General features: G+C 34.8%; 2 protein-coding genes across 2 annotated transcripts in view; one reads left to right on the plus strand and one right to left on the minus strand.

Moving 5' to 3' along the window:
- Positions 1-27,601, minus strand: part of LOC105215456 (alpha-2B adrenergic receptor) — a 304,745-nt gene that overhangs the window by 74,520 nt on the left and 202,624 nt on the right. The window contains exon 4 of the mRNA XM_054225198.1: positions 23,085-24,446. Within this exon, the coding sequence (XP_054081173.1) occupies positions 23,310-24,446 (1,137 nt within the window). The 3' untranslated portion in view covers positions 23,085-23,309. The remainder of the gene's footprint in view (positions 1-23,084; positions 24,447-27,601) is intronic.
- LOC128922179 (jerky protein homolog-like) lies at positions 7,564-8,777 on the plus strand. Its single transcript, XM_054231891.1, has 4 exons — positions 7,564-7,887; positions 7,942-8,248; positions 8,295-8,410; positions 8,484-8,777. Exons 1-4 carry the CDS (start codon positions 7,564-7,566, stop codon positions 8,775-8,777), a joined length of 1,041 nt encoding a protein of 346 aa, XP_054087866.1.

Consider the following 27,601-nt stretch of genomic DNA (forward strand, 5'->3'; position numbering starts at 1 on the left):
CACCCAAGCAATAAGGGAAACTGTCAATGGACAGACTGTTGGCCGGACGGACGGACGGACGGTCGGAAGGAAGGAAGGAAATGTTTGTTCACATTTCATAAATTTCTTTTGTGCAGCAGTTGTGCCGTTTGCTGTAGTCTATGTACCTATGTATGTACTGTATACAAGTGCTGGTTCCTGGAAGCTCACATATGCCGCCACTAACTCGCTGCACTTCAGCTCGCTTCACTTCGTCTGATTGCGAACTTAGATTTTTTCAATTCGATTGCATTTTCATAAAGTTCACTTGAGTTGTTGTTTTTGTTGTCTATGTATGTTAGTATGTAAGTAACTATGTCTGTATGTAGATATGTATGTAAGCACTTGTTAACGGATATATACATATGTATTAATGCGCGCATTTGACATTCTAATTAAAATTCGCTGCAAGCGCATATGCAAGTATCACACACTTGCAAAAGCAATTGCTTTTTCTGTGCTGTTAATGAAATGAATAGTAAATTATGCGACTCACAGCTTCGACTTGGCTTTGGCACGTATGCTCACTCACACACAAGTGAGCACATTTCAGTCGCAATTTTATCTGAAAATGCGCAAAGCAAAAATAGCAGCGAAAAAAGTATTACTGCATAATTGCCGCTGGAAATTCTTTGCTTGCAAAGATGCATGCACGATTATGTCGTTTGTCGAGAATTTAATTATTTTTTCCACTCAGCCAGCTGTGCTGCTTTTCATTTAATGCTTAGTTATTTCCTTTTCATATTCTTTTGTGTATTTTTATTGGCGAATTTCGATTAACGTCGAATACACTGTATAGTTTATGAATATATTTATAAAGCAGAGAAATATTTTTGTTCGCGAAATTCCTTTTCTTTACCTAAAGCTTGCGTTAGGTGGCGCTGTGAAACACTTTTTTATATTTTTATGGACATTTATCGAAAAAAGTTTACTTTTCAAAATTTTCAAGGCTTATCAATCCGTGGTTGATGCATGTTTCATTGTAGAACTAATGCTTATTTGAAGTACTCGAATACATATTTTTTAATATTATTGGAAGGCAAATAATTACATATCTAGATTGTTAAGTTTTTAATCAATTGCTAAGTAATATATAATCAAAAATTGACAAGCTTCTAATAATAATAACACAAATTTTTAGTAAGAGCTTGCAGGTTTCATTCTTATAGTTTTTATTTATCTGTTGCCAGCTGGAATACTTGAAATAAAGTTAGTGAAACGATGCTCTTGTAACTCTAGCTTTCAATAAATCGACGTATAAGTTTTAAAATCATTTATGTAATTCCGTACTTATAAATCTGCGAATTTTGAGCCGGACCGCAAGCGGCCGCACTTAGGCCATCATTAGGCATATTGTGCTCGCCAGAGATACTGTGTTAAGCGTCACCTAAACAACTCGGTCGATTTGACAAAACTTCTAAGTTTTTTCCATCAGAGCTGTCCAATTTCTCTTAGGTTAGAGTATTGGGAGCCGTGGAAGGTGTCCTTTCTTAACCGATCGAAAGCTGGGCATAAGATAATGCTCTAGCGACTCTTGTTGCGAATGTTTCAAAACCTGAAATATTCCCCATTCATCCAAAGCTTGAATGAGCTCAAAGATCTCGGGCAGTTTAAAGGAAATGCGTTCTCAGCTGCTCCTGAGCGGGCCAACTCATCCGCCTTTTCATTTCCTTATAATATTATATATGTTACTATCTGGCCCCACTGGCGTTGCCCTGCGTGAAATTATTTGTTTTGAAAAGGAAAGAAAGTTGAATTTAGATTGTATTGAAAAGCATTTATTTGCGATTTTTCCAAATTTTTTTTTTTTTAATGTAACGCAGCTTGATAAACAACATTTTTTGTTTGTTTTCTGACCATATGAAAAACATGGCATTTCCAGATTTATACCACACATTTCCAGCGACTGTCTGTGTGACCTGTTGATTGACATCGCAAATGCTAATTTCAGTGGAAACTAATACGTTTGAACTGAAATGGCAAATCGTTGGAACTCAGAGCAATTGGTGGAATCAAGCATTCTGCCCTTGTAAGTCCCTTTCAAAATTCTTGCAACTATCATATTATTCGATAGCTGCGTCACAATCAGGGTTCAATTACACAGTTTCGACATAATTACATAATAATGACGAATCCAACTTTAAGATGTAACGTCAAGCAAATCCAAAAAAATTAGAAATTCAACACACAAATCTCCCTGAATTTGACTTGAATCGTATAGATTAAGTCATCAACATCGGTAGTTTTGACAGATAAAATTGCGCGTGCACTCAACCAATCGTAGTTACTTATAATTTTGGCCAATGTATTCAGATATACATTCGTCTTTCGTTGAAGTGAGTTGACAAATGCCAGGTGGAATTGATATCAAACCATTGAAAAAATCAACCGGAATTTGTCAATTTACAATTTTTAACAGTTCTTCTGTGGTGCTATCCTATTGCAGGAACACTCGCATATTAATGGTCAATCATATGGTTTTCACGTACCGCCACAAATACTATGACTTGAGACATTCAATTCATCCGCCGCTGTTGATTTTGGAATAACAGAAAGTATTTGTCGAAAATCGCCAGCTAACGGTATCATTGCGCAACCAAAGCGACGATTATTATTCCACAGATCTTTCATTGCTCTGTCTAGAGAATTGCACTTATCTCATACTATCAGTTTACAATTCTTCAACACTTTTGCTGATTGTCTTGCAAACAGGTGTTTCATTGATTTGCATGTTTAACGGAAGCTTCAGTGCCGAATGTGCCGTTCTTCCAATTTCTAGTAACGTTGCAGCAATTCCAGTAGATGCGAGAGCCAACGCAATGCCATTTTGAAATTGTATTGTTGCCAAAATCAATATAAACTGTTCCGCCTTTGTCATCAACTTAAATATAATTCTTTTATTATTATCTTTCTAGCAAATTTTCAATATTTGTTTACTTTTTCCCTGTACTTCCACGTATATTTCAATACTAAAACAAATAAGGAAAGGCCTATAGCCTTCCTCGATAAATGGACTATCCAACACAAAAGAATTTTTCAATTCAAACCAGTAGTTTCGGAGATTAGCGCGTTCAAACAAACAAACAAACTCTTCAGCTTTATAATATTAGTATAGATGAATGGAATTTAAAATATTCAGAAACCAAATGTCGCATTTATTTAGAATAATTTTGTTAAATAATTATTTTCAATAAATTTGATTTTAAAATTCTTGTACCCGATGCTTAAGCTTTAATAATTAGAAATTGTGGTATTTAAGGGGACATTTTCAATAAATTGTTTTTTTTTTTACCTAGAAACACGAAAATCGCCTAATTTTTCGTGGGTCAACTGGTATAGCCAACTCATCCGGCTTTCCATTTCTTTATAAAATCTATTATAAATGGAATTTAAAGACATCAGAAACCAAATATTTGATTTATTTTGAATAATTTTTTAATTAATTATTTTCAATAAATTGTATTTTAAAACTCTTGTACACGATGTTTTAGTTTTAATAATTAGAAATTGTTGTATTTATCAAAATATCGTAAAACAGCCTCAGGTGGCAATAATATTAAAAAAATATAAATATTCAAAAAATTCAATGATATGTAGTTATTTCAATGATAACATTAATAATAGAAAATTAATAAAAGAAATTCAACCAAATTCTTAAAACTAGATCACATATATTAGAAATTTGGCTACCACAAAATATTCAAACTGCAATACCTAAATTCAAATCAATTTCCTTAAATACTGTTCATTTGTTTGCCAATTGTACACACTTAGCTCTTTCTATTCTGATATTGAAGTATTCAATAACACATTTGTACTCATCAAATGCTCGGTGAGTGAGTCAGAATTTTTAATAATTTAATTCCATTTTATTTTGGGATTTGCATAGTATGTAAGTAAACAAAAATGCTTCAATATGAATTGAAACAAAATGTTTTCATCCAACCAAGCGACTGCGACTCAAAGTCTATGCGGTTGACTGCCAACATATGCATTTCCAGATAATACAGTGGATTTGCCAATATTAATGCAATCGATTTCAAATAATAAAACAATTGAGAGGGCTATAAATGAATTTCGAAGTGGATTTTCTATTTATGCAGTGTGTCTGAATAGACAAATACATAACCAATACATATATATAAATACCATGTACGAAAGTGTTGAACAACTTGTCTGCTTGTGTGAATTGTTTACACGTCCGCCATGGCGTATGAGTGATGCCGGCGGTTAGCGCGAGGTCGTTATATGGCATTTATTATATTATAGAAATAAATAATATTTAACTGCATTTTTTCATTTTTTATTTGCAGTTTATGAAAAAAAATCAGGAATTGTATAAACTTTAATTGCGTTTGGCATTGAATCCAATTAAGTTTTTTTCCTGCCTGTGTTTTTGCCCCCAGCGGATGGTTTTAATGCCTTCGGGCGCACAAAAAAGTGTTAACAATAACAACTAAAATTATAAATTAAATAAATAAATAGAGCGCAATTGCGTGTTCTGCGTATTAATTTATCGTAAACCGTGTCGCATGCAATTTATAAAATCTATTGCCATTTAATTTATAATCTCTGATGGCGGAAAAAATTAGCTATACCGTTAAACTATGCCTAGTTTTTATGTTATTCACACTTGCCATAATGGTTGGCGGCAAAAAACCTTGCGAAAGCATAATAACAAAATTATTTTAATAGCACACTTTTAACCACAGAAATTAATGTGTTAAAGCAGGAAGAAAAAAATTTACATAAATTATTAGTAAGCATATGCTTGTACGATGTAAATTGGTTTTGTTTTTGATGTTTTTTTTCTCAGTCAACATATCACTAATTTAATAAGGATATTGTCAAATGGGTGTGTATAGGCGGGAGTGAGTCAATGTTAAATGAATGGGTACTAAAATACATATTTTTTTTAACAATACAATATAATATGAATATTTAATTTCAGTAAATTTAATTAAGGCAAAATTAAGTGTAATTTAAGTTAAGCTGAAGTCAATAATAGAAAATTAATTAAAAAATTTAATAACATTTTATTGGAGAAATTGTATAATAACCGCGCGCTACACATACAAAGGTTATGTTGAAAACTAGTAGAGGTGCGTAAATTCGCTAACAAATATTCCAAGAAACGCTGATACGAAATTCTGCGATCAGAATGGACATGGAGAAATCGACACATATGGGTCGAAAATTTAAAAACAAATTTGTTCATAATATTTTCTTAACATCCTGATGACATACCTGGAATATGGGCGAAATCGGTTCACAACCACGCTTACTTTCCATATAATACAATTTTGATTACATCCACTTTCAAATATAGGAATCAAGAACCAATGGAGATATCGGATTAAATCTTTGATCAGTTATATTTGACCCTTCCATATATAAATGAACTTAACATCATTTCCATCCATTGACTGTAAGCAAACCAGACTTCATGTGTCGACTTAAAATATAAACAAACCCCGGCCAAATGTAATGACTTCGGTCCAAATGTTTGGATTGCGTGTTTGTTACATGTAGGTATGTGAATAGCAAGTTACACATTTTTGCCAAGCATTTGCCAAGTTTAATTGTGCTCTCTTCTTCTTCTATCTTCTAGCTGACAGCTTTATGATTGGCTCAAGCTACGCAATATTGTATAATGGACGCCCTGTTTTGAAACCTACAAGGAGCAGCGCTATCCCTGGATTCAAGTAGACGGCCATCATGGAAATTTCAATGCCGATCCCAAACAGATGGCACCCAGTGAGGGGAAGCGAAGGGTGTGACCAAGCCGTTATATATAGTCTGATGTGAGACAATCTCCAGCCCGCCACACTACGATTTCTCACTGAGGTGAGAGCTTTTGTTTTTTGCTGAGGCAATACTTTTTATAAAATGTTTGCGTAATAATCGCATATTAAATAATAATAAAGTAGAAGAGAAAATGTAGGGTTGTGAATTTGTAAGTGAACACTCGTAAAAATATAAGAAACGTCCGATTGAAATTGCGTAAAGTTCTGCGTTGTGCAGTTATTCTTTGCTTTAATTTAAATAAACCAGTGTTATGGGCGTCGAAATTCCCTTTCATTTGACACCAAAATCATCTAAATCGGTTTAGATTAGCCGGAGTTATGACCATTCAAAGTGTTCTGGTGCTTCACACTAATGCTCTGCTCTGCTGGACAGCGCAGCTCAACAAAGCTGTGATTTTTGCAATGTTTCAAATTGCCGATTTCAACCAGGCGATCAGAAATAGGAGGTGGATGCTTAAAAAATTTGGCTAGTTCATGTAAATATGTATGCTAGCAAAAATATATACACCCGGCCGCCCCATACATATATGTATATGTAAAGATGGGTCAACGGATACATAGCCGCCAACGGATATGATCATGGAGGATGTGAAGTCTCCGGAAGCGGAAATGAACCCAACATCAACTCAAACCGGATATCGATTCCAGGAAACGGATGTCTCAAAACGGAAACGGACATGATCAAGAACAGGATATAGTTATGCTAATACTGAAGCTGTCGGTTTCCGTCACTTTTCTACTCCATGTACTTCCTGTTGATGACACATTTCCTGTAGGACTTCCACTTCCGAGACTTTGACTTCCCCTCATATTTGATATCCGCTTCCTGTATCCGGTAATTGATATCCGGTTTAAGTTGGGGACAGTTGCATTTCCGGTTCCGGTTGTATCATATCCGGTAGGTGCATTTCCTTTCCTCAAAGTGCATCCGTTGACCCATACATCAATATGTATACCCTGTGGCATATACAGCGCACGGTCGCTAATGTGACCACTCTATAGTTCGAACACCCCATAATGTGAACAGACTTTTTTATGCATTGACTACTCTATAATGTGAACAAACCCAAAAGGCTCTATAATATGAACAAAAGACGTTAAAGTATTTGAATGTAGTTTACACAGGTCTCAGCTAATTCTGAATTTGGGAAATCCCCTAATTGTAGAATAAGACTCTCATTTGTATTGCATGTAATGCGTAGAATACTTCAGTTGCAATTTTGTATTCGCGTGGAGTGTTTCGTTTTAGCTTTTCTGTTAAAAATGAATTCTAAAAAACACACGTTTTTGACATTGAAAAGGTGATATTCTCGATTCTTTAAAAAGAGGCTCATCTATGACGTTCTTAGCAAAGAAATATAATTTTGCTAAATCAACAATTTGTGGAATCAAAGCAAAAAAACAAGTGATTTTAAAGTTCGTGAACAACACATACTCGGGACCTGGACAAAGAAGAACTCTGCGTCCTTTAGAGCTGCCCAAAATGGAGAAAGCTCTTTATCGTTGGTTTATCAAAATGCGGAATAAAAACTGGCCAGTAAGTGCCTTAATGTTGAAAGAAAAGGCCAAAGTACTGCATGCACAAGTAAAGGAAAATGAATCTATCTTCAACGCTAGTGATGGATGGCTTCAAGGATTTAAAAAAAGGTACGGTATTCGACTGCTGCAAATATCAGGCGAAAAACTATCTTCGCTGCATCAGCTCGTGGATCCATTTAAGGAAAAACTTAGAGCTAAAATGGCCGAACTGGAGCTGTGTAACGACCAGTTATATAATGCTGATGAGTCAGGCTTATTCTGGAAACTTCTGCCAGAAAAAACGTACGTGTCCAGTATGGAAAAGAGAGCCCCAGGCGTTAAGTCGGAAAAGCAGCGAATCACGTTTTTATGTTGCTCAAACGCCACTGGATCTCATAAACTGAAACTTTTGGTAATTGGAAAGGTAAAGAATCCACGCAGCTTTAGAAACTTTCAATGCCCCACAGACTATAAGAGCTCAAAATCCGCCTGGATGACGTCGGCTGTTTTCAAGGAATGGTTTCATGAGTCCTTCGTTACACAGGTGAGGATTTATTTTGTTTATTGTTAACTTTTTTCTTTTAAATTTGTTTTTTAGGTAACGTCATTTTTAAAGGAGAAAGGTTTGCCAATTAAAGCTCTACTCCTAATCGACAACGCTCCTTCTCACCCAAATGAAGTTCAGCTGGCAACGGAGGATGGACAAATTTTGGCAATGTTTATGCCACCAAACGGTACTCCCCTCATCCAACCAATGGATCAAAATGCCATAAAGATCACAAAGTTGCATTACAGAAACAGCCTTTTAGCCTCAATAGCAGCTACAAACTCCAATTTACTCGATTCGATGAAAAAAATTACTTTACGAAGAGCTTTTGGATGCCGCTTGGAGTCGTGTCAGCGAAGTAACATTAGCTGATTGCTGGAAAAATATTTTAAATTTTACGGCAGATGATGACGATCCCGAAGATAGTGTTCCGCTCGCAGTTTTAAAAGAAAAATGGGGAGCTGAACTTCGCGCCTTGATGAGCAATACCGTCGATCTCCTTAACAGTTTGAATGCTGAGGTTTGTTCGTTTTCGCAGAATCGCACAAAGATATGCAGGTTATTGAAAATGATTTTCTTATTAACCATTTCAGGCTGAATTAACGCTACTAGGCCTTCATGAATGGAACGAAGATATTGAAGATGATAATGCAAATGACGAGCATGAAGAAGAAGACGATTCCGATAAAGGCAGCGTATCGGAGGTAGAGGAGAAAATTAAGCGGACTGAAGCAGTTGAAATTTTCAACAAGGCGATAAGATGGGCTGGTCATGAAGACGTCGATCCAAATGATGTAAATGTACTAAGACGTCTAAGAGAGAAAGCTGTGCTCCAACCTTTAGAAACACAGAAGATACAGAAAAGGATGACTGATTTTTTCAAATAAAACCACGATTTTGTATAATATGTGTTACGTAAAAATGTATATGTAATGAAAACATGAATAAAATGTGAATTCCAATATATAAATACGTACTATCCTATTCTTTTGGAGCATTCCATAATGTGAACACTTTCGATATTGTGAACTGCCTTGGTTTTAATTAGGTCAGATTATCGAGCGTGCGCTGTATGTACATATTTTTGCTAGCATACATATATACATGTACTAGCCAATTTTTTCCGCCCACCACCTGCTGTACAGTTCTCGTCGCCTGGTAGAAATCGGCAATTTGAAACATTGCAAAAATCACACCTAAACTGCGCTGCGCTGCCCAGCAGAGCAGAGCAGAGGATTTGTGTGAATGCACCCCAACATAACTCGAGTAAATCTGAACCGATTTTGATAATCTTGGTGTCATATGAAAGGTAATTTTCACAGCTATAACAACAATAACATATCTAAAGTATTTTTCATTACTTGTGTCAAGTGACATTTAGAAAACTATTTTTTGGGGATCTTATATTTTTACTATGTACAAATATGGAAATATAATGTTTTTTCTGCACTTCCTTCAAATAAATATTTGTTATATGTAATTTCAATGCATGCCACTCGCTAATAGCCGCAATTTACTACAACATTTATGGCGCCATATATTTTTAGTGCACACTGTTTAATGCTTGTTAATGCAAATTTCTTTCATCTTCATCCCGTATTTATGATGTTACAAGGCAGCCGAGGCGAGCATTAACACTAATTTATCCCAGCCACATCCGGCAAAATCTGTTATTTCATGTCGACAAAGTTGTTCACACGCAGCAGCTGTTTGGAGAGTGTTTGTTTTCACTCAAATGATTTGCAAAAATGTTCAGCAGCAAGGCTTGAGCGATGTAATAAATGTAATTTTTTTTATAATAAACAGAATAAAGTTATTTATAAAGACTTTTGGTAGCAAGAATAATTAAAAATTGTATGATATACTACCACACGTAGAGAAGTTATTTGCTTAGTATAAATCATCTTAGAAATATTACCATGAAGCTGTTCTTATAGTAGTTAGTGCTATGCTTGTATAAAATTTTAATAAATATTCTAATAAAAAAATAACTGTAAATAAATTTCAATTTTATCAAAACTGCAATTGCCATTTGAACGCCTTTATATTAAATATTTAAATGGAATTAAAGCAATAAATGCAAAATGCGATAAAAGTGCAAGCTGCTGACCAAAGCAAAGCACACAACAACCATATACTCGTACATATGTGCGATGTGGATTAAAGGATTTTTATGCATTTGCCATAAGTGTTTTAATGCCAATACAAAATATCTGGCGGCCAGTTGTTTTTTGCATGACCACTTCGATGCATTCCTCAATATTTGCATACAAACAATGCAATTTACATATTAAGTAGTCATGTAGACCAAACACATACTCACACATGTACACATAAACACATGCAAAAATATAACAACAATACTTTATGACAATAACTGCATTCTGCGAACTGTAATTTCAACTTTCATTGTTTTGCTCAGCCTGCAACCACTATATGTGTGTATGTGCGTCCACAGAATTTTTTACAAAATAAATAATTTGCATTTACTTATTAAATTTCCATTTAATGACTTGATATGCAAATAATACAAGCCATACTAACAACAACAAGATTATTCTATAATGCAGTCAGCTTGTTAATTAAATGTTTTTTTTCCTCATTTGTAAATAATTAATTTTGCAATTTTTTTAAACATACAAACGACGTATTTGATGCATATGTTAACCTGTGAGTGTGTGTGTGACTTGTTCAAATGACATTTTGCGGCTTGAGTGGTTGAACGAGTGTGTGGATAAAATAATTAAGCAATTAGTTCTCACTCGAACAGGTGTTTAAAGTGAGCGGTAAGTGTAATCAATATTCAATTGATATAAAAAAAAGTTTGGTTTGGTAAATATTGATTCTTAGGTGAAATGTTATCCAAAAAAAAAAAATATTAAAATTCTCATTAAACAAAAGAAAATATCGTAAATTCCTTTTTTCATTAATAAATAACTTAACTTTATGTAAATAACTTTAAAATGTGCTTGAAAAATTATTTGTTCGAATATTTTTGAACATTTTTCAAGTTCAAACTTTTCAGAGAACACGACAGAATTATCACTGAAGATTAAGGATTAGCGTCTCTATATTACAGCAAAGCCGAAAACAGCCGCATATTTGGGTGCATTGGCTATACATATGTATGGTGTTTATGTAGATCCTCTTTCATCCTTTTTGTATTTCCCACCCAATGTTGATTTGCCTGATTTTTCTGCTACTGGCATGTGGAGGAGAGTTTTTTGTTTGCTTGCTTTTTAGTATTGTTTATTTATTTCAATTGAATTTGCTTTTGCTTTGCTTCCATACTAAAGCTTCATAAATCCGCTATGAGACACTCACAAACACTCTTAAGTAAGCGATGATGCAAACATACGTATATATTATTTATGTAAGGGAAGCACTAGAAGAACTGTGGATAGAACTTTAATGAATTTCGTAGTGTGGAAGAGCCACAGTATACGAAAGCATAAAACTTGTTTTAAACTAAATTTTGCAAATGATCAGTAAGAGATATAACTGAAGCATTGTTACCTTAATACTCGTATAATGGTTTAAGATTTTTGGGTGGTAGAGCTATTATTTCCAAATGGACTTTTGGATTGTTATACTCGTAGAATTTCGTGATAAATTTCGCCCTGCTGAACTCTATTTATCACTTTAACATAGCATAGAGAGTAAGATCTTTGAAAATATGTTTGCTGTGTTGTCTTTTATAGCCTTTTCACACAGCCAAATTAATTGATCAATCAACATTTTCATGGAGAAACCGTTTTTTGCCTTTTACACTGCCGGCTACTCGATAACCCATCAGCTGTTTTATATATATTTGTTTTTCATAAGAAGAAACTCTTCTCTTCAGCTGTTTGCTATTTTTAGCAGCGACATCTACCGTAGAAGTTTTATCAAAAAATTCAGAACGTTTATCGTAGGTCTCTGTCGCAGAGTTCCATTTCATTTTCACGTCGTTTAAATCTCAATTTAAAAATTATGTAGATTTTTATTTTGTATGGTAAATCGATCTTAATTAGCGGTTTAATCGCGCAGAGGCCGGTTAATTGATCAATTAGCTCCAGTGTAAAAAGACTATTAAACATTTCAAGCTTACATCAAGCTTTTCCAATGGAAGCTCTGAGAAAGCTTTAATTGCAGATTTCGTTAACATTTGAACTGTTTGGGTTTTAATATCTATTAACTGTTATTTCACGACAAAAAAGTGTCAAACCCCTTAAAAAGTAGCTTGTTAAACAGATTGGTCGAAATACCACCTATAGGGCTTTCCATTCTCAAGAAGAGTGCATTAATCGGACAGAACTAAAACTATTGAATGGTTAATGTACTGTTGAGCTTAAAGTGGATATATTTGGCATCAGTTTGGCGTATACATTTTTTACTAGTTTTCTTGTCATGTTCTACTGTCCTTTTAAGTGTATATTTCAATTACAAGTGTAACTACTAGCTATAAAAGTATAACCTTATAATCATAAAACAATAATCTAACTTCTAATGAAAAATTTAATAGGTTTACTAGAATTTTCTAAAGAAAAATTTACTTCCTATGAAATTGTTCAAAAGCACACACTTTTGGTAAACTAGAGTACGTAATCACCAATAAATGCATTACAGGTAAAACAGCACTTTGTAAAATTGTATACACATGTATGTATGCACTCAAAATCTGTACTATTTACAGCCTATAGGCCCCCAATTAAGCAAGCATTTTAGTAAATATATATGAACTAGTGGTATATGAAAGCATAGATGCATATACATACAAACTCCCTTGAAGACAAATTCACAATGTCAGTGCCGACCACAGGCTGCCTGCATTGGCACTTGCCATGACCCTGCGTCGAGTCGAACAAGAGCAAAAGCTATAAAAACAAACAAAAAAAAAAAAACAGACCTACCAGAGTAAACGGTTGCGTTGGTGAATGTGTCAATGTCAATATTGTCTGGTCTTGCAAATGTGTTAATGGGTTGCAAATAGCAGCAACAACAACAACACGCAATAAAAAATGAAAATAGATACAAAAGTATTTGCATACACCAATACACGTACACACACATATGCGAAGAGGGTATCGTGTGCACTCCTGGCTTGCATGCATATACATACATACACACAGATGCACTTGCATACTTGCATACCTACTCAATCGCTCTTGCAACTGTATTAATTTAAATGAGTTTGTGAAAATTTCGAGTTCTGCTGCATCCGAGCGTTCCCTCTCCCCACTTGCTACTAAATGCTCACACATCCATACATACCGGCACACATTTATTAAGCGCATAGGCATGCATGCATGTGTTGGGGTTTTACTTCAGCCGCAAGTGACCTTCCTCAAATCTTATTTATAACAGACATTTCAAAGTAGCGTTATTTATGTCACTGCGCTCATATATATATGTGTACAGTTATTTTCGAGTATGTGTTTGTGAGTAATTGTGAGTTTTCGTCTTTTTGTGAATGCGTCTTCGAGTGACTAAGCGTCCATAGGGTAATGATTCACAAAAACTATAAACTGCAAGGTTAACTGTTGCTAATATTAAACCTACACCGACGACGACTCAGTTTCTGCTTACTCACAAATACAGTTGTGTTCAAAATAATAATGGTGTGTGCATCAGAGTCATTAGTGTGGAAAACGTAATTAATAATTATGGATAGACAAACGTAATATATTATGAACTGGTGAAAGTAAAGTCGTTCTTTTTGGAGGCACAGGTTCATGACAGTATGTGCATCATCCTCCGAAGACTGAATACTATGGTGGTGCTACACACTACGATAACGATAAAACATGGAGGATCAAAAATATTAGTTTGTGCTTGTCTTTTATTTTTATGGTGTTGGACCTATCGTATCTACAGTGTCAATGATCAAAATGTTGATATTTTGAGTAGCACATTGTTACCATAAATGCCTCTGAAATGGGTATTCCAGCCGAATAATGTCCCTAAACATACTAGTCGGCTAGCCAAAGTAGTGATTTCCCTGGCCTGTGCAATGGTCCCACCTCAAATCCATAGATACCCCATAGGGTGATATTCAGAAAAGCTAATCGCGAACTTTGGGTAATAGGGAAGGATTCTTGGGAAGAAATGCCTAAACCCGTTATGAAGGCCTAATCAACTCTATGCCGCTCTCTCTGTAATGCAGTTTTATATAATAGGGGCTTTTCGACCAAATACTGAACCACATTTGTTTGTATCTATATATAATTTTTATTTTTAAAAAATACTACTATTTTTTTGAAAAACGAATTTTCGACCTTTTTTTAATTTTATTATTAATATTGAAAAATTTTGCGGTTTTATATTAATAAAAGCCATATAATATGTAAAATTAATGTTTCTGTTATGTTCGTTCTCAATTTCAACACAGAAAAAAAATTAATAAACTTTTTATAAGAAATTCAATTATTGACTTCTATTGAATAGTGCTATTATTTCGTACACAGCTGTACTTGTATACATGTGTAATTACATATTTATGCTTGTTTGTTTTTGGCTTCACTCAAGTGGAAATGGGGAACGACATTGACTTTGGCTTAATGGAAATATAAATTATGTCGGACTTTTTGCAGAGATGCATAGCGGCATATGTGACTGCGCTGAATTACATTGATATTGGTTTGTAAATGTAGATGTTTATGCACGTATGAATGTATACGAATTTGTGGATTTAAAGTATAATGTAATCCAGTATATTATTTTCGGTAATTCTTATTAGATCTATATCCGAAATAAGCTTTCTTAAACAAATGCAACATTATTGGCCTTTCTGTACACTTGTATACAAAATTTTGAATGGGCGTAGGTCCACCCACTTGTGGGTCAAAAACCATATCTCCGAAACTACTCGACCAATTTCAACGAAATTTGGTTCGTAACATTTTCCTGGTATCCTAATGATAGGCCAAATCTGTTCACAACCACGCCTACTTTCCATATACCACAATTTTAAAGCCCATAGTTCACTTATCAATCTATAAATGAAACATGGGTTAAGATATCGGAACAAAACTTTGAAGAAATAGTGTATGTCTAGTAATTGTGTATGTCAGTATAGCCCGTATAAAAATAGCCAAAATCGGACTTTAGCTTTATAACATGTATGTATCGAACATGTGGACCTCTACGCTTTCAGCTAATTTTCTGTGTCAAAATTGGGCAAAATCGGGTCTATACTTTCTGTACCCCCCATATACCTAATATATATTTTCAGTTTACGGCGGCCTTTATTTCGCATATATCGGTGAATAACTGAGATATCTTAACAATATTAAGAGAACGTAAATTATTGGAAATATTGAAATCGGTCCAGCAATCACCACAGCTTCCATATATAATCTATAACGAATTTCGATATTCTAGTGGACTTTATGCCGCATATGTGACCATATGTAACATTTTTTGCTTATAAACCTCTTCATATTGCAATGATTTTTTAATTTTTTTCTATTTTAATAGATAATTCTTACGAAGTGAGGAAATGTTTTTAAATTTATTTATGTTTATTCAATATTAATTTTCTTAAAAAAAAAAAAACTTTAAACCATTTTAAAGTGGCGGCTATAACTATTAAATGTACTCAAATTAATTGGCTATTAAAATCACCACATTAAACGAAAGCACTAAACTAATCCACTTTCTGCGTCATTCGCCATATGAACGCATGGACAGAATTCATTCCGCTGATATAAAATTTAGATGGTTGTTTCAATATGCATGGACTTATATGAGCACGCATAAATACATGTGAGTGTGCTCAGGCATGTATATCAATGGATGTAGGTATGTAAGTGAATTTTAATTTATTTTCGTATCTGCATATTCGATGGCATCAGCTGAGACATAACTCAACGCATCTTTTATGTATGTTCTCGATGAATTAATATACAGGGTGTACAATAGGTGTGAGCTGGTGTTAGTGGGATGTGATGCCAATGCACTTCCGTGTAGCGAAGGGAAAATAATATATTATATTAAGAGAGTGTGGTTCCGATTTTACATCGAATGCATTGTAGAGAAAATATATATAAGAGGCCTTATATGAAAATTTAAGACTCAAGATGTAAATGGATTAAATGAAACATATACATATATTTTAAATTAAAACATAGAAAATATATTATATCAGCCATAACTCATCCATATTGAGCACCCCTTTTTATGTACTGGGTAAAACACACACAAGCATGCACTGACTTTAATAACATTAAACTTTTTTAATATTCTGCTATGCAAGACAAGTAATTTAGCGTCGTATGCTGATGAAATGTACGCAATAAATAAACGTGTATATGTGTACAGGTGATTAAGTGACAGCAGAAGGCTTTGATTAACAACAAGGTGTGAAACATTATTGTTGGCATTCAATATACATGCACATACATATGTAGATACACTATATTCCTATATAATCTACACTCGCTCGGTTGTGGCATATACAAATATATATGTATGTATGTTAGTAATCAAAGTTTCACAGCACCAAATACAACACCACAAAAACAATAAACACTTGCTGCAAAGAGTTATGAGATAGCCATTCAATTTAAATAAGTGTATTAACACTTATAATGGAAATTGCTGGTTGGTTTTAAGTGGCTTAAAGCAGTAGCTTACGAGGGGATTTATGGCTGTGATTATGTTTGTATGCGTAGATATGGCAAGAAATTAAACTGATTCATAAACTCGCGTTAATTCAGTTTATATACTACTTGTGTTGATTATATTTATTTAATGATATTTCATTGCAGCCACTGTGAGCTACTGCATATCAAATCATAGCAGACATTCAGCAGCCACTTTATGTGTGCAATCTGGTATTTTAAGAGTCGTCAGCTGGTGTTTGGATGCATTATATAGTTATATAGAAATTTTAAACATTTTTTTAAATGTATCGACCAGGATATTTGTATAAACGTACTGAAATACATATAGTTGGATCTATTAAAATTAAGGCAGTAGTCTGCTTTAGAAGCCGAAAAAAGCGTTTTTTTAGCAATTTTTGTTTGTAAGGGAAGGAAATGATTGCGGTAAACGAAATTTTAAGACTATAGTGTACTATATTTAAGGCTTAAAAAACAATATTTATTATTAAAAAATATTGAAATTTTTTCAAAATTGTAAGTATTTTTCTGGAGCGCCTGGAGTCTGCACTTGTAAATCGGTGCCGGTGTTGTAGGTCATACGATGCATCTGAAACAGTCGAACCAAATCTTTTTTAAATTTTTATAAGTTTCATTTCTTTATGAACTAAAAGAATACCGAAGAAGTTATAAAAATCCAAACTTTTTCTAAGTTTGAAATAAAAAATTCACTGTTTTAAGAATAAAAATTGACTTTAAGTTGCAAAACAAGTAGTTTAAATAATACTTTTGTCCTACTTTTGTGAAAATGAAAACTCGAGAAAACGCGCTTTAATGGTCTGTCTGAGCATTCGCACCTGCTCGATGCTCGGCCACTAAAACTGTTAGCTTCGAAAATATGTCGAATTGGCCTCTCGAATTTTAAAGACATATTTTTGGGTAGTTTTGGAAGAGATTTAAAACAAAACAAAGAAATCGATTTTTTGAAGCCTGTAAAGCAGACTACTGCCTTAATACTATTTCGTTGATGTTACTCATACGCCCCGGTTAACAACTATGTAAGCAAATACAATTTTTTGGGAAAATTTGTTATTTCGTAGTTTATTCAGATTAGTTAGTGATAATTGAATTTCACTATTTCATCCAGAATAACTGAAAAGTAGTGCAAAATGTACTAAATATTGTAATCGATGTTACTCATACGCCCTGGCAAACAGCTGCTTCTTCAAATCAATGCAGATTCAACATAAATTAACTTTTGAAGTTATTTTCAAATTCAATAATAAACTAAAAATAAGCTTTTAAATATATATAAAATATAAAAAAAGGACTATTTACTCATCACACTACTTTCAAATAAATTTCGCCTTTTCTTATTAAATATTTATTTTAATTTTGTTAGTTATCATCTTTCAAAATATCGCATTTCCAATAGAAATGTGCAAAGATAAACAAACCATAAGTGTCACTAAATGTTTGTTTTATCTTCGTCTACAATTGTCTTTGTTTGCGCATATCAATTTGAAAAATGTACAAATAAATTTAAACTTATGTGCACAAAGTTGTTGCTGTGTTTGTGTGCGTGCTTAACTGTCAACTTATAAAATGTGTGCAAATAAAACTCGAATTAAATGTCAACAGAAAACTGATGGCAGCGCTACCAAGACATATTTCATTTACACAAATACATAAATTTAACAAATAAGAAATAATCCGTAGACATATTTCAAGCTTTCGTAAGAATAACTGTAATTAATAATAAAATATTTGCTAACGAAGTGATACTGTAAGCTTTTTGGTTGTTTTGTGGATGCATACAGAAAAGAACATTTCAAAATTTTGACAGGAGGGGGGAATATGCGATGTACAGTATGGTATCGATAGTGCGTAATAAACTAAATACTAAATGTGAAGGTATTTTAAAGAAGACTTTTTGTCTTATCGATATATACCTGTACCTATATGCTTATAGTAGACAAAAATAAATAATATTAATATATTGTTGCCCAAATAAAATGCATTAAAAACACAAATCTATAAGAAATTTCGAGATATGCATTTATATGTCAATATTTCTCAACAACACGAAATTGAAAATTCTTTAGCCTGAGAAACAAATCATATAAAGCTTTAAACAACACGCTCAAAATGAAAGTCTCATAAATGTCAGAAACTCATTTAAACATATATCCATGTATGTATATATGTGACAAACACTGTACTGCCTTAGTTGGATCACTGCATGCAAATGTCATTTTGTCCATCTTTATTAGCATCCAAAAAAACTTTGCGGTCAGACACATGTTCACTCATTTGTTTATTTGGTAATAGTTTAGGCTTAGTTGACAAATTATGAAAGTGATTGAGCAAAAAAAGGCGCAAACCCTTAGTAGAATGCAACAAAGCAAAAGATGATTTCATACGCATCTCTGTAAGTGTATATATGTGTAATGGTTGGAAATAGTTATAAATATTGGCCAAATTTCTGAGAAAATTTTAATAGAACTACACACACAGCTGTTGTGATTTTTTATTTTGTTTTCATATGAACAAGTGCATTTAGTTGGCCTATTGGTGTGTTCAAATTAATAATCCTTGCGGTGTTATTGCGAAAAGAATTATTTAGAATATTGCTGCTGCAATTAGGTATTTTCGGAATGCATATGGGCACATACATACATGTAGTTGTATTTTATATGAACCATTGTATATTGGAGTTCTATGAAAACTAAAATTGAAATGTAAAATCTGACAAGCTTATCAACTCTAGGTGACTGTTGTTGGTTTATTTGGTGTTCACTTGTAGATTTTTATCAATGCACTCGAAGAAAATTATTTGAAAAAAATAAAAACTATCTGCAGGAAGTATTTGTATTAGATACTGGGGCGGCTGCGTTGGCATTACAATAGGTTATTCGCTTCTGAAAGATATGATAGCTCTTAATACACTCAAGAATATCATATACATATTTGAAATCCTAAGTTTAAGTTTGTTCGACAACGAGGATAACGAATTGGCAAGTTTGCCAATGCTCTGATTTGCATTCAGCTTAATGCATTTTCGACGACATCTATGAAGGAAGCAAACTTTGATTGAAATATTACATTATGATATCAAACCGTAAAGCGTTAAGTGGTTATACCAGTGTGACACTTTCAAAAAAATCGATTTTTTATTTGCTTATTCGTTAGTTTATACTTTCAAAAATATCCTGTGAAAGCGGTAAGGTCGTATCTTGAATAGTTTTTGAATGCTAGCCTTACAAAGAGCGACCGCTCGTAAGTACAAACCTCTCTTTCCATCTCTTTCTTTCTCTTTCCTCGAATCAACATTTTTCCAAATTGCTGACATCATAACTCAACGTGAAACTGACCGATCGAAATTGAAATTGCGTAATGTTGAATATATTTACTATACAATGACCTAGGATCTTTTTGATTGGTTGAAAATTGTCTATAATTGAAAATTTTGCATTAAAAAACCACAATCATTTTTCAGAACTACGCCATTTTGTTAATTTTTAATATTTTTAAAAAATCGTAGGTCATTGTATAGGAAATACCTTTAACTTTAATAACATTTTTGAAATTTGTCGTTTTTGCTACTCATTTAAGAAAATCGCCTAATTATTCATGGGATACACTGGTATAGCCCTTTAATGCCACGTCCAGCGTAGACATGACAAATGCGGTACAGGCGCTGCGATGCGTTAATTGCGGGCATATCACAAATTCAAAAATATGTTGGCAAATGTAGATGTCCAACGTAAGTACGATTTTACGATAATGCGTGTATTTCGACGTCCTCGCATCGCACTCAATGTTTGAAAATAAAACTCGTTTGATTTTGCCCGCAGTATCGTGCAAAAAAATATGACATCTCTGTAGTCTAAATGGAAATTATATTTTCGGAAGTTGAAAAGAGAAATTTTTTGGGAAATATCGTTTCTTTATGAAAAAAATATGTCAAAACAAGACCATTACACACAGAGAAATCATTTTAGCAGTATCCGGTATCAACGCAATCGCGTTGTAATTGGACAATTTTTGTATTTCACGGACGATATTGTGGGACCGCACACATCGGTAAATCGTGCCCGTGTCTATGCTGGACGTGGCGTAAGGGGTTAGGGGTAGTCAGGATTTTCAAAAAATCAATTTGCATTTCATTCTGCATTTTCATAAAGTGTAATATGTTAAAAATATTCTCTGAAAATTTGAAGTTGATCCGATAATTACTTTGCGAGTTATTCGACAAATAACAAACAGTGCTCGGCTACTACAAAACGCTAGTGTGAAACTTTAAATTCATTTTTGTCAAAACTATATTTTTTGAACTGGTGATAACTGTAATTCGAAAACCACTCAGTAAATTTTAATTAATTTTATGCACAGCCGTCTTCATACAGACCAATCAGTCTTCTACCCTGTCTTTCTAAAAACTATCAAAGATGTCTCCTTTCCTCCATGAAAATAATGTAATACCACCGCACCAATTCGGTTTTCGTGCAAAACATGGCACAGTAGAACAAGTACATAGAATTACTAACGAAATCAGAAGGGCGTTCGAGTATAGAGAGTACTGTTCTGCTATATTTCTAGATGTGGCCCAGGCGTTCGATAAAGTGTGGCATGACGGGCTTTTATATAAGATTAAAAAAAGCTTACCTCTCGAAATGCATAAAACCTTGCAGTCTTATTTAAAAAATAGAAAGTTTACTGTCAAAGTAGGAGACTTCATATCTGAAGAACGACCAATAAGAGCTGGTGTACCTCAGGGCAGTGTTTTAGGGCCAACTCTATACATAATATATACAGCTGACCTTCCAACAGCTAGTAATGTTTTGACATCAACTTTTGCGGATGACACAGCTTTAGTGAGCCGAAACAAATGCCCAATTATAGCATCAAGAGTATTAGAAGATCATTTGATTTTTGTCGAAGAATGGCTAACCAACTGGCGTATAAATGTAAACGAACAAAAGTGCAAGCATGTTACATTTTCCCTAAGACCAAAAACGTGCCCGGCAGTTAAAATGAACAATATTTTAGTGCCCCAAGCGACTGAAGTAACATATCTTGATATTCACTTAGATAGAAGGCTCACGTGGAGAAAACACATATCGAGCAAAATAACCTGCATGAAGATAAGAGCTGCAAATTTAAATTGGCTTCTAAACAAAAAATCAAAACTTAGCCTAGACAACAAAGTTCTGTTATATAACGCGGTCATAAAGCCGATTTGGATGTATGGCATTCAACTGTGGGGTACGACCTGTGCAACCAATATCGATATAATTCAGAGATTTCAATCAAAAATGCTTAGAACAATCACGTGCTCACCATGGTACATGCGCAATGAAAATATCCATAAAGATCTTGGTATCCCTATGGTAAAGAAAGAGAGTAGAGAACAGCAGACACAAATATTTATCCAAACTCCGAGATCACCCAAACCCATTGGCTAACGCTTTAGTACATTCTTGCAATCAATCACGTCTAAAAAGAAGAGATATGCCAGCACACTGATGAGCAACGTTTCACCAAAACAACTCAATCACTTGGTTGAGCTTGTCTAGTTTTCATTAGAATTAAGATTTAATAACTTATTGTTAGGCTCCAAAGAGCAGATTCAATAAATAACAAATATTGAAAAAAAAAAAAAAATTTATGCAGTTTTTAGATTACATAATAATCCTGGGCCTGATCGAAGCTTTTTTTTTCAAAATTTCATATTTTTTTAAGATCAATTAACTGTCGATTTCCTGAGGCTGCCATTTTAATTTTTGAAAAAATTTGGCCCAGGATTATCTATTTATAAAACTAATTTTTCTTATGCTCTGCTCTGATTTTTGCTCTGATGATTTTTCTTTTATATTATGATGGTAGCGACGGGCTATAAAACCGATAAGTTCATTACGTTAGTGATATTCTGAACCACTTAAAAGATAAAATTAATTTAAATAAATGAAAATGATTGTTGCTGTAAGTTGCTTTTCCCAATTGAAGACGGTTGGATAGGTAGTATAGATAATTAATTGTATGTTTGGACCAATAACAATATAATCAAGTGAATTAAATAAATGAATAAATATAAGTTTTAATAAAATAAATATATAACATAGCAACATCTGGGCCATCTTCTTTTCAATAGATTTCTTTCAAGATATACTTAAATCTGCGGCTTAACATCGTCATTTCAAATGCCATTCTCATTCGCAAATATAAGAGATTATAAATATTATTTTTCTTTTTTTTTTTATTTATATTTAAATTACTTGAAAAGAATAACACACTTAATTTAAAAGCAATATGAATTACCCATTGGATTCACAGCCATTCATTGCTTTAAAATGAGCATTAATTTTATATTCTCAACGATTTTCTCTACTATAACTATAACTATAAGCAATAACATTTTTATACACACGTACGCACGTCGGCATATCTAAACAACAACAAGGCAATAACAGAGAGCACTAAAGCAATGTTATTGAAACACTAAAACCGAACGAATCGCAATAATAAAACACGAAGGCATTTGAAATGACAATGCTCTGCAGTCGCAGACGAAGCGCAGCTGTAGAAAAAAAAGTACAGTTATTTGTTTACCTTGCTTGTACTTCGCATGAGTGCAGCATAAATGATTGGATTCTGATATTTGTTGGTGTTTGCTACTGTTTTTGTTATTGTAATTTAGCGTACAAAAGCAAATAACCAAATCTATCGCCGGTAATGGTACATGCCATAACCGACGGGTGTGCTGCCCATGGCACGTTCGGTGGCCTTCTCAATGCTCGCATGAACGCACCGATAACAGCACACATAGGCCAAACATCACTTGAATAGTATGCGACGAAAGGCGCGTCTAAAGTCCTTATTGAAGATGGTGTAAATGGCCGGATTCAAGGCGGAGTTCATGTAGCCGAGCCAAAATGCGACCGCAAACGCGAAATCTGGTATGTTGCAGTAGTTGCCGCAGACCGGCACCAGTATGTAGAGGAAGAAGAATGGCAGCCAACAGGCAATGAAACTGCCCATAATTAATCCCAATATGAGCGTGGCACGTTTCTCCTTCTTTCGCGCGATGCGTCGCTTCTCCTTCTCGGGATCGCGTGGCTTCTGTAGCTTCGGTATGGCCGGTTCGAGTTCACCTTTCGCCACTTCGCAGGGTTTCAGCGTTTTCGCTGTCGCCACGGCCGTCGCCGCCGCCTTTGCCTCATTGCGACGCGTTTGATTCGTCGTCTTACGTCCGAATATCGGTTGACAGAGACGAAACTTTAACGGTTTCACCACCGCACATCTACTCACCACACCCGAGTCCGAGCTGGATGGATCGAATTCGCTTACCATATCGGTATCGATTCCCACCGAAAGCGCACGACAACGTGCGGCAATAGGTGAGACGCGTAGCTCATTCGGCGAAGCGCCAACGGTGGCGTTCGGTGTGGTTAACGTCGCACCACTAACCGCTGTATTGCCTGCTGCACCCGTTGTCGTTGTTGTCGCCGTCGCTGTGCCATCCATGTCAATGGGCGCGACACTATCATTGTTATTGTTGTTGGGTGTATTCGAATTAGCTGTCGCTGCTGCGGCAGCCATAGACGGCGGCACAGGCACATTGAGCGCCCCTCGTCCCGTCGCTATTGTGCTCACCTTCAGCGTTTCCTTATCCGTCGCACTGAGCGTGCAGTTGGGCGAGCCGGGCGTAAGCATACTAAGCGGGGACGGTACATTCGAATTACCATTGGGATAGACAAGTGGATGCGGCTCCATATCGGCAGCCTCAGAGGTGGAAATGTCGGACGCGAGATCGCACGTCACTGTGGGTATTTGCATTGGCAGCGAGGCGCTGTTCGGTGGTGTTTCGATGGTGGCTATTTGACGCTGTTGATTCATTTGTAGCGCGCTCATGGCACTCGACGACGGCATGGGTATGGTGCCCTTCTTGCCGATGGTGGTGAAGCTCGTTACCTGCGGCGAGAAGAAACGGGATAGAGAGAATGATCAGACATGCATACTTTAAGACTGAGTGTAATTGTGATTTAATTCTAGTACCTAAATTCGGTAGAATTTAGAAAACAAAATATTTGTTATTCACACTATTTTATCCTTTCTCAGAAATAAATGTGTATTACTATAATCCTGTACAAATAATTATTTCATATCTGAAACGTGCTTAGCATATGTAAACAACATTAATACCCGCCCATATGCGAGCGCTTCCAATCATCTAAAATCAACAAATATCTATTCAATACCGACCGTATTTGTCAAGCAAATATCCACTCCCCACACACACACTGCATATTCTCATGTGGTCTCCAGAGAAATCACATTTCAATAATCGTCACAAAAGCAGAACTTTCACACGAACTTCAGCAAATCTCAACAAAACCACATGAAAATAGGTATTCATATTCGCCGGGAGTGAAAAAAGACAAGCGTGCATTGCATGCTTAAGTGAACTGATTGTTCGTCGCAAACAAATAGGCTCCGATTCGGGGTTTCCTATTACTTAAATAATTCAGCGTTTTGTTTCTCGTTTTCAATTTGTGGTGCATTTATGCTGTGAGTGTGATGCTTCTCATTACCACCGCCCTTAGAGCGTTTTCTATGCAACAACACATAGCTAGAGAGGGGTCAATGTTTCGAGGGTTATATCAAATATATAAAATTCTCGTGTCACGGTGTACGTTATTGAACTCCTCTGAAACCGCTCGACCGATTTTCATGAATCTTAGTGTGTATATCGGCTAGGGTGGAGAATCGGACAACATCTATTTTTCATCATTCTAAATGTTAAGGGTGGTCCACCCCTAAATTTTTTTAACTTTCCGCGAAGAAAATTAAAAAAATTTCTCAAATCGGGAAGTTATTGGTTGTTGAAGTTCAAACCGATCTGGCTAATTTTAGTCTTGAAATATTCGTGGAAGACCAGAAAACGATTAGAAAGTGAGTAAATATGGAAAAATTGCGAGGAAGATATCAGTAAGAGAATTTTATTCGAGTTGACAACAAAAATATAAAAAGAGAAAACAAAAAAATAATATTTTGAAGGTTATCATTGTTGCTTTGTTAAAATATTTTTTATTATTATTCAATTGTATAAGGTTGTGTCGATAGCCCAAAAAAACATATAACAAATAAGGAAAGGCTAAGTTCGGGTCCAACCGAACATTTTATACTTTCGCAATTTATTGATGTAATTTTATTAAGATAACATACAATTTGGCCTATATATTCGGCATAAAATCCAATAGAAAATCATCATATATAGTATATGAGGGCTGATGTAATTCCAGAACCAATTTCACTCATTTTCGGGAATAGGGGCATCTTGTCACCTGTTAGTCGGCAAACAAACGGCATATTCGGCTTTGAAATTACACCTTAATTGCAAATGCACGAAACACCAGTCGGCAAAATCGCCAAAAATAGCGCTATGACGAAGATTTTCCAATTATTCAAGAAGTCGCGGGAGGTACTGCACAAGACTTTAAAAGATTTTGATTGTCGATGAACGTTTACGGTAATTTACGCCAGACTCTTCCAATTCGCATGCCTAAAATCATTTAATTTGTGGTGACACATAAAGAATCGCCAATTAACAACTAACATATGAGTGTTTTTGCAACAATATCAAATTGCGATTGTAGAATCAGTTGGAAATGGTAGGGTCGCAGTTGACACCTCGATAGATTAATAGCATTTCCTACAGATTTCTGTCACTTCATTGACTCGAAAGAGAAGTTTTCCTGACATGAAACCTCAATATGATAACCATAAATGACTGATTGAATAACCTATATTGTGGTAAAAAAACAAACAAAGATATCGATGATCTTAATGCGACAATTTAGAATTTCGGTCCAGAAGAGTTGACACAGCTACAAACCAGGATGACGTAGTTAATTATCCCAAACTATTTAAAATTGCCTGTACTATCACCACTCACTTTGCAATTAAAAGTAGTGTCAGTTGTCATGATGCTGCGTAACATAAATCGACCTCGAGTAATCAATATCGTCGCCGAAGCCAAGATTGGACCAACTTAATTTAATGTATACCTTAGCCACAACAACGTGTGGCCGGGTCTGCTAATAGTATGTATATCTAGGGTAAAAGGAAATTTGTGTAAGCTGATCTGATAAGGTTCCGTAGACGTTGCGCCTCAATACTCTGATAATATATACATTCAGGGGACCTGCCTGTTATCAAAACTATTTGTTTTCGAAATACAGGAACATTTCATATACAAAAATTAGAACAAGTTGTAGTAGAATGAGGCATACCAGTTCACTATATGAGTGCGTTAACCCACACAATTCGCATTAGTCTGCTACATTCTAAAACCATTTTACTCCAAAATAAAATAAATCCCTTCACTCTCCGCCACTGTGCAACGAATTCACAACATATCGAGACTCGAATGCACAGCAATCGCAAATTGAAAACAGATTCTGTGCTGATTATATGCTTCGTCTTGTAAATTCATTAATAATCCGCACAGCGAATACTCCAATAACAGTTAAGCACAGTGGAGGCGCCTGGCGGCATTGGTAATGCGAGCATGTGAGTATATTAAAATACAAAAAAACAAAACAACAACAAAAAAAGCAGAATAATAATAATGAACGACAACAAAAAAGTTGACAAACAGCACAAATGCGACGAATTGGAAAATTGTCGATTACAATATTTGCCGTTTTTCTGCTTCAGACGATTTTTAACAAATTTGTATGCACCATGTTTGAGGTATAGTTGTTAGTGTAATTGACATATTACAGCGTTTGGTAGCTCATCTGTCAGCGTTATTCGAGTATGAATGAGTGCGCCAAAGTGGCACGTACGTCATTTTTCATTACTCGTATTCGGTATTCGGGTGACACAAAAAAAAATTAAATAAAATAAGTAGAGAGTAAACAGTGTATAATGATGAGGCGAGTTTGCTGATGAGGTGAGGTGTGGTGAGTTGTGCTGTCTGTCAGCCAACTACTCACCACCCACTCGTTTGGATTGCTTTACGTGTCGCCATGAGTAATGCGACTCCATTAAACTCATTTATTACTTGTCGTCATTTATTCTTGGTTTTTTTTTGTTAGTTCTCCTCTATCCTTTCGCTGCTT

The sequence above is a fragment of the Zeugodacus cucurbitae genome, chromosome 2, assembly GCF_028554725.1.
Source record: "Zeugodacus cucurbitae isolate PBARC_wt_2022May chromosome 2, idZeuCucr1.2, whole genome shotgun sequence".
NCBI classification, from domain to species: Eukaryota; Metazoa; Arthropoda; class Insecta; order Diptera; family Tephritidae; genus Zeugodacus; species Zeugodacus cucurbitae.

Coding starts and splice junctions, on each gene's coding strand:
- LOC128922179 (XM_054231891.1), top strand. CDS start 7,564: ATGGCCGAACTGGAGCTGTGTAACGACCAGTTATATAATGCTGATGAG. Junction 7,888..7,941: donor ATGAGTCCTTCGTTACACAG/GTGAGGATTTAT, acceptor TTTGTTTTTTAG/GTAACGTCATTTTTAAAGGA. Junction 8,411..8,483: donor TTAACAGTTTGAATGCTGAG/GTTTGTTCGTTT, acceptor TAACCATTTCAG/GCTGAATTAACGCTACTAGG.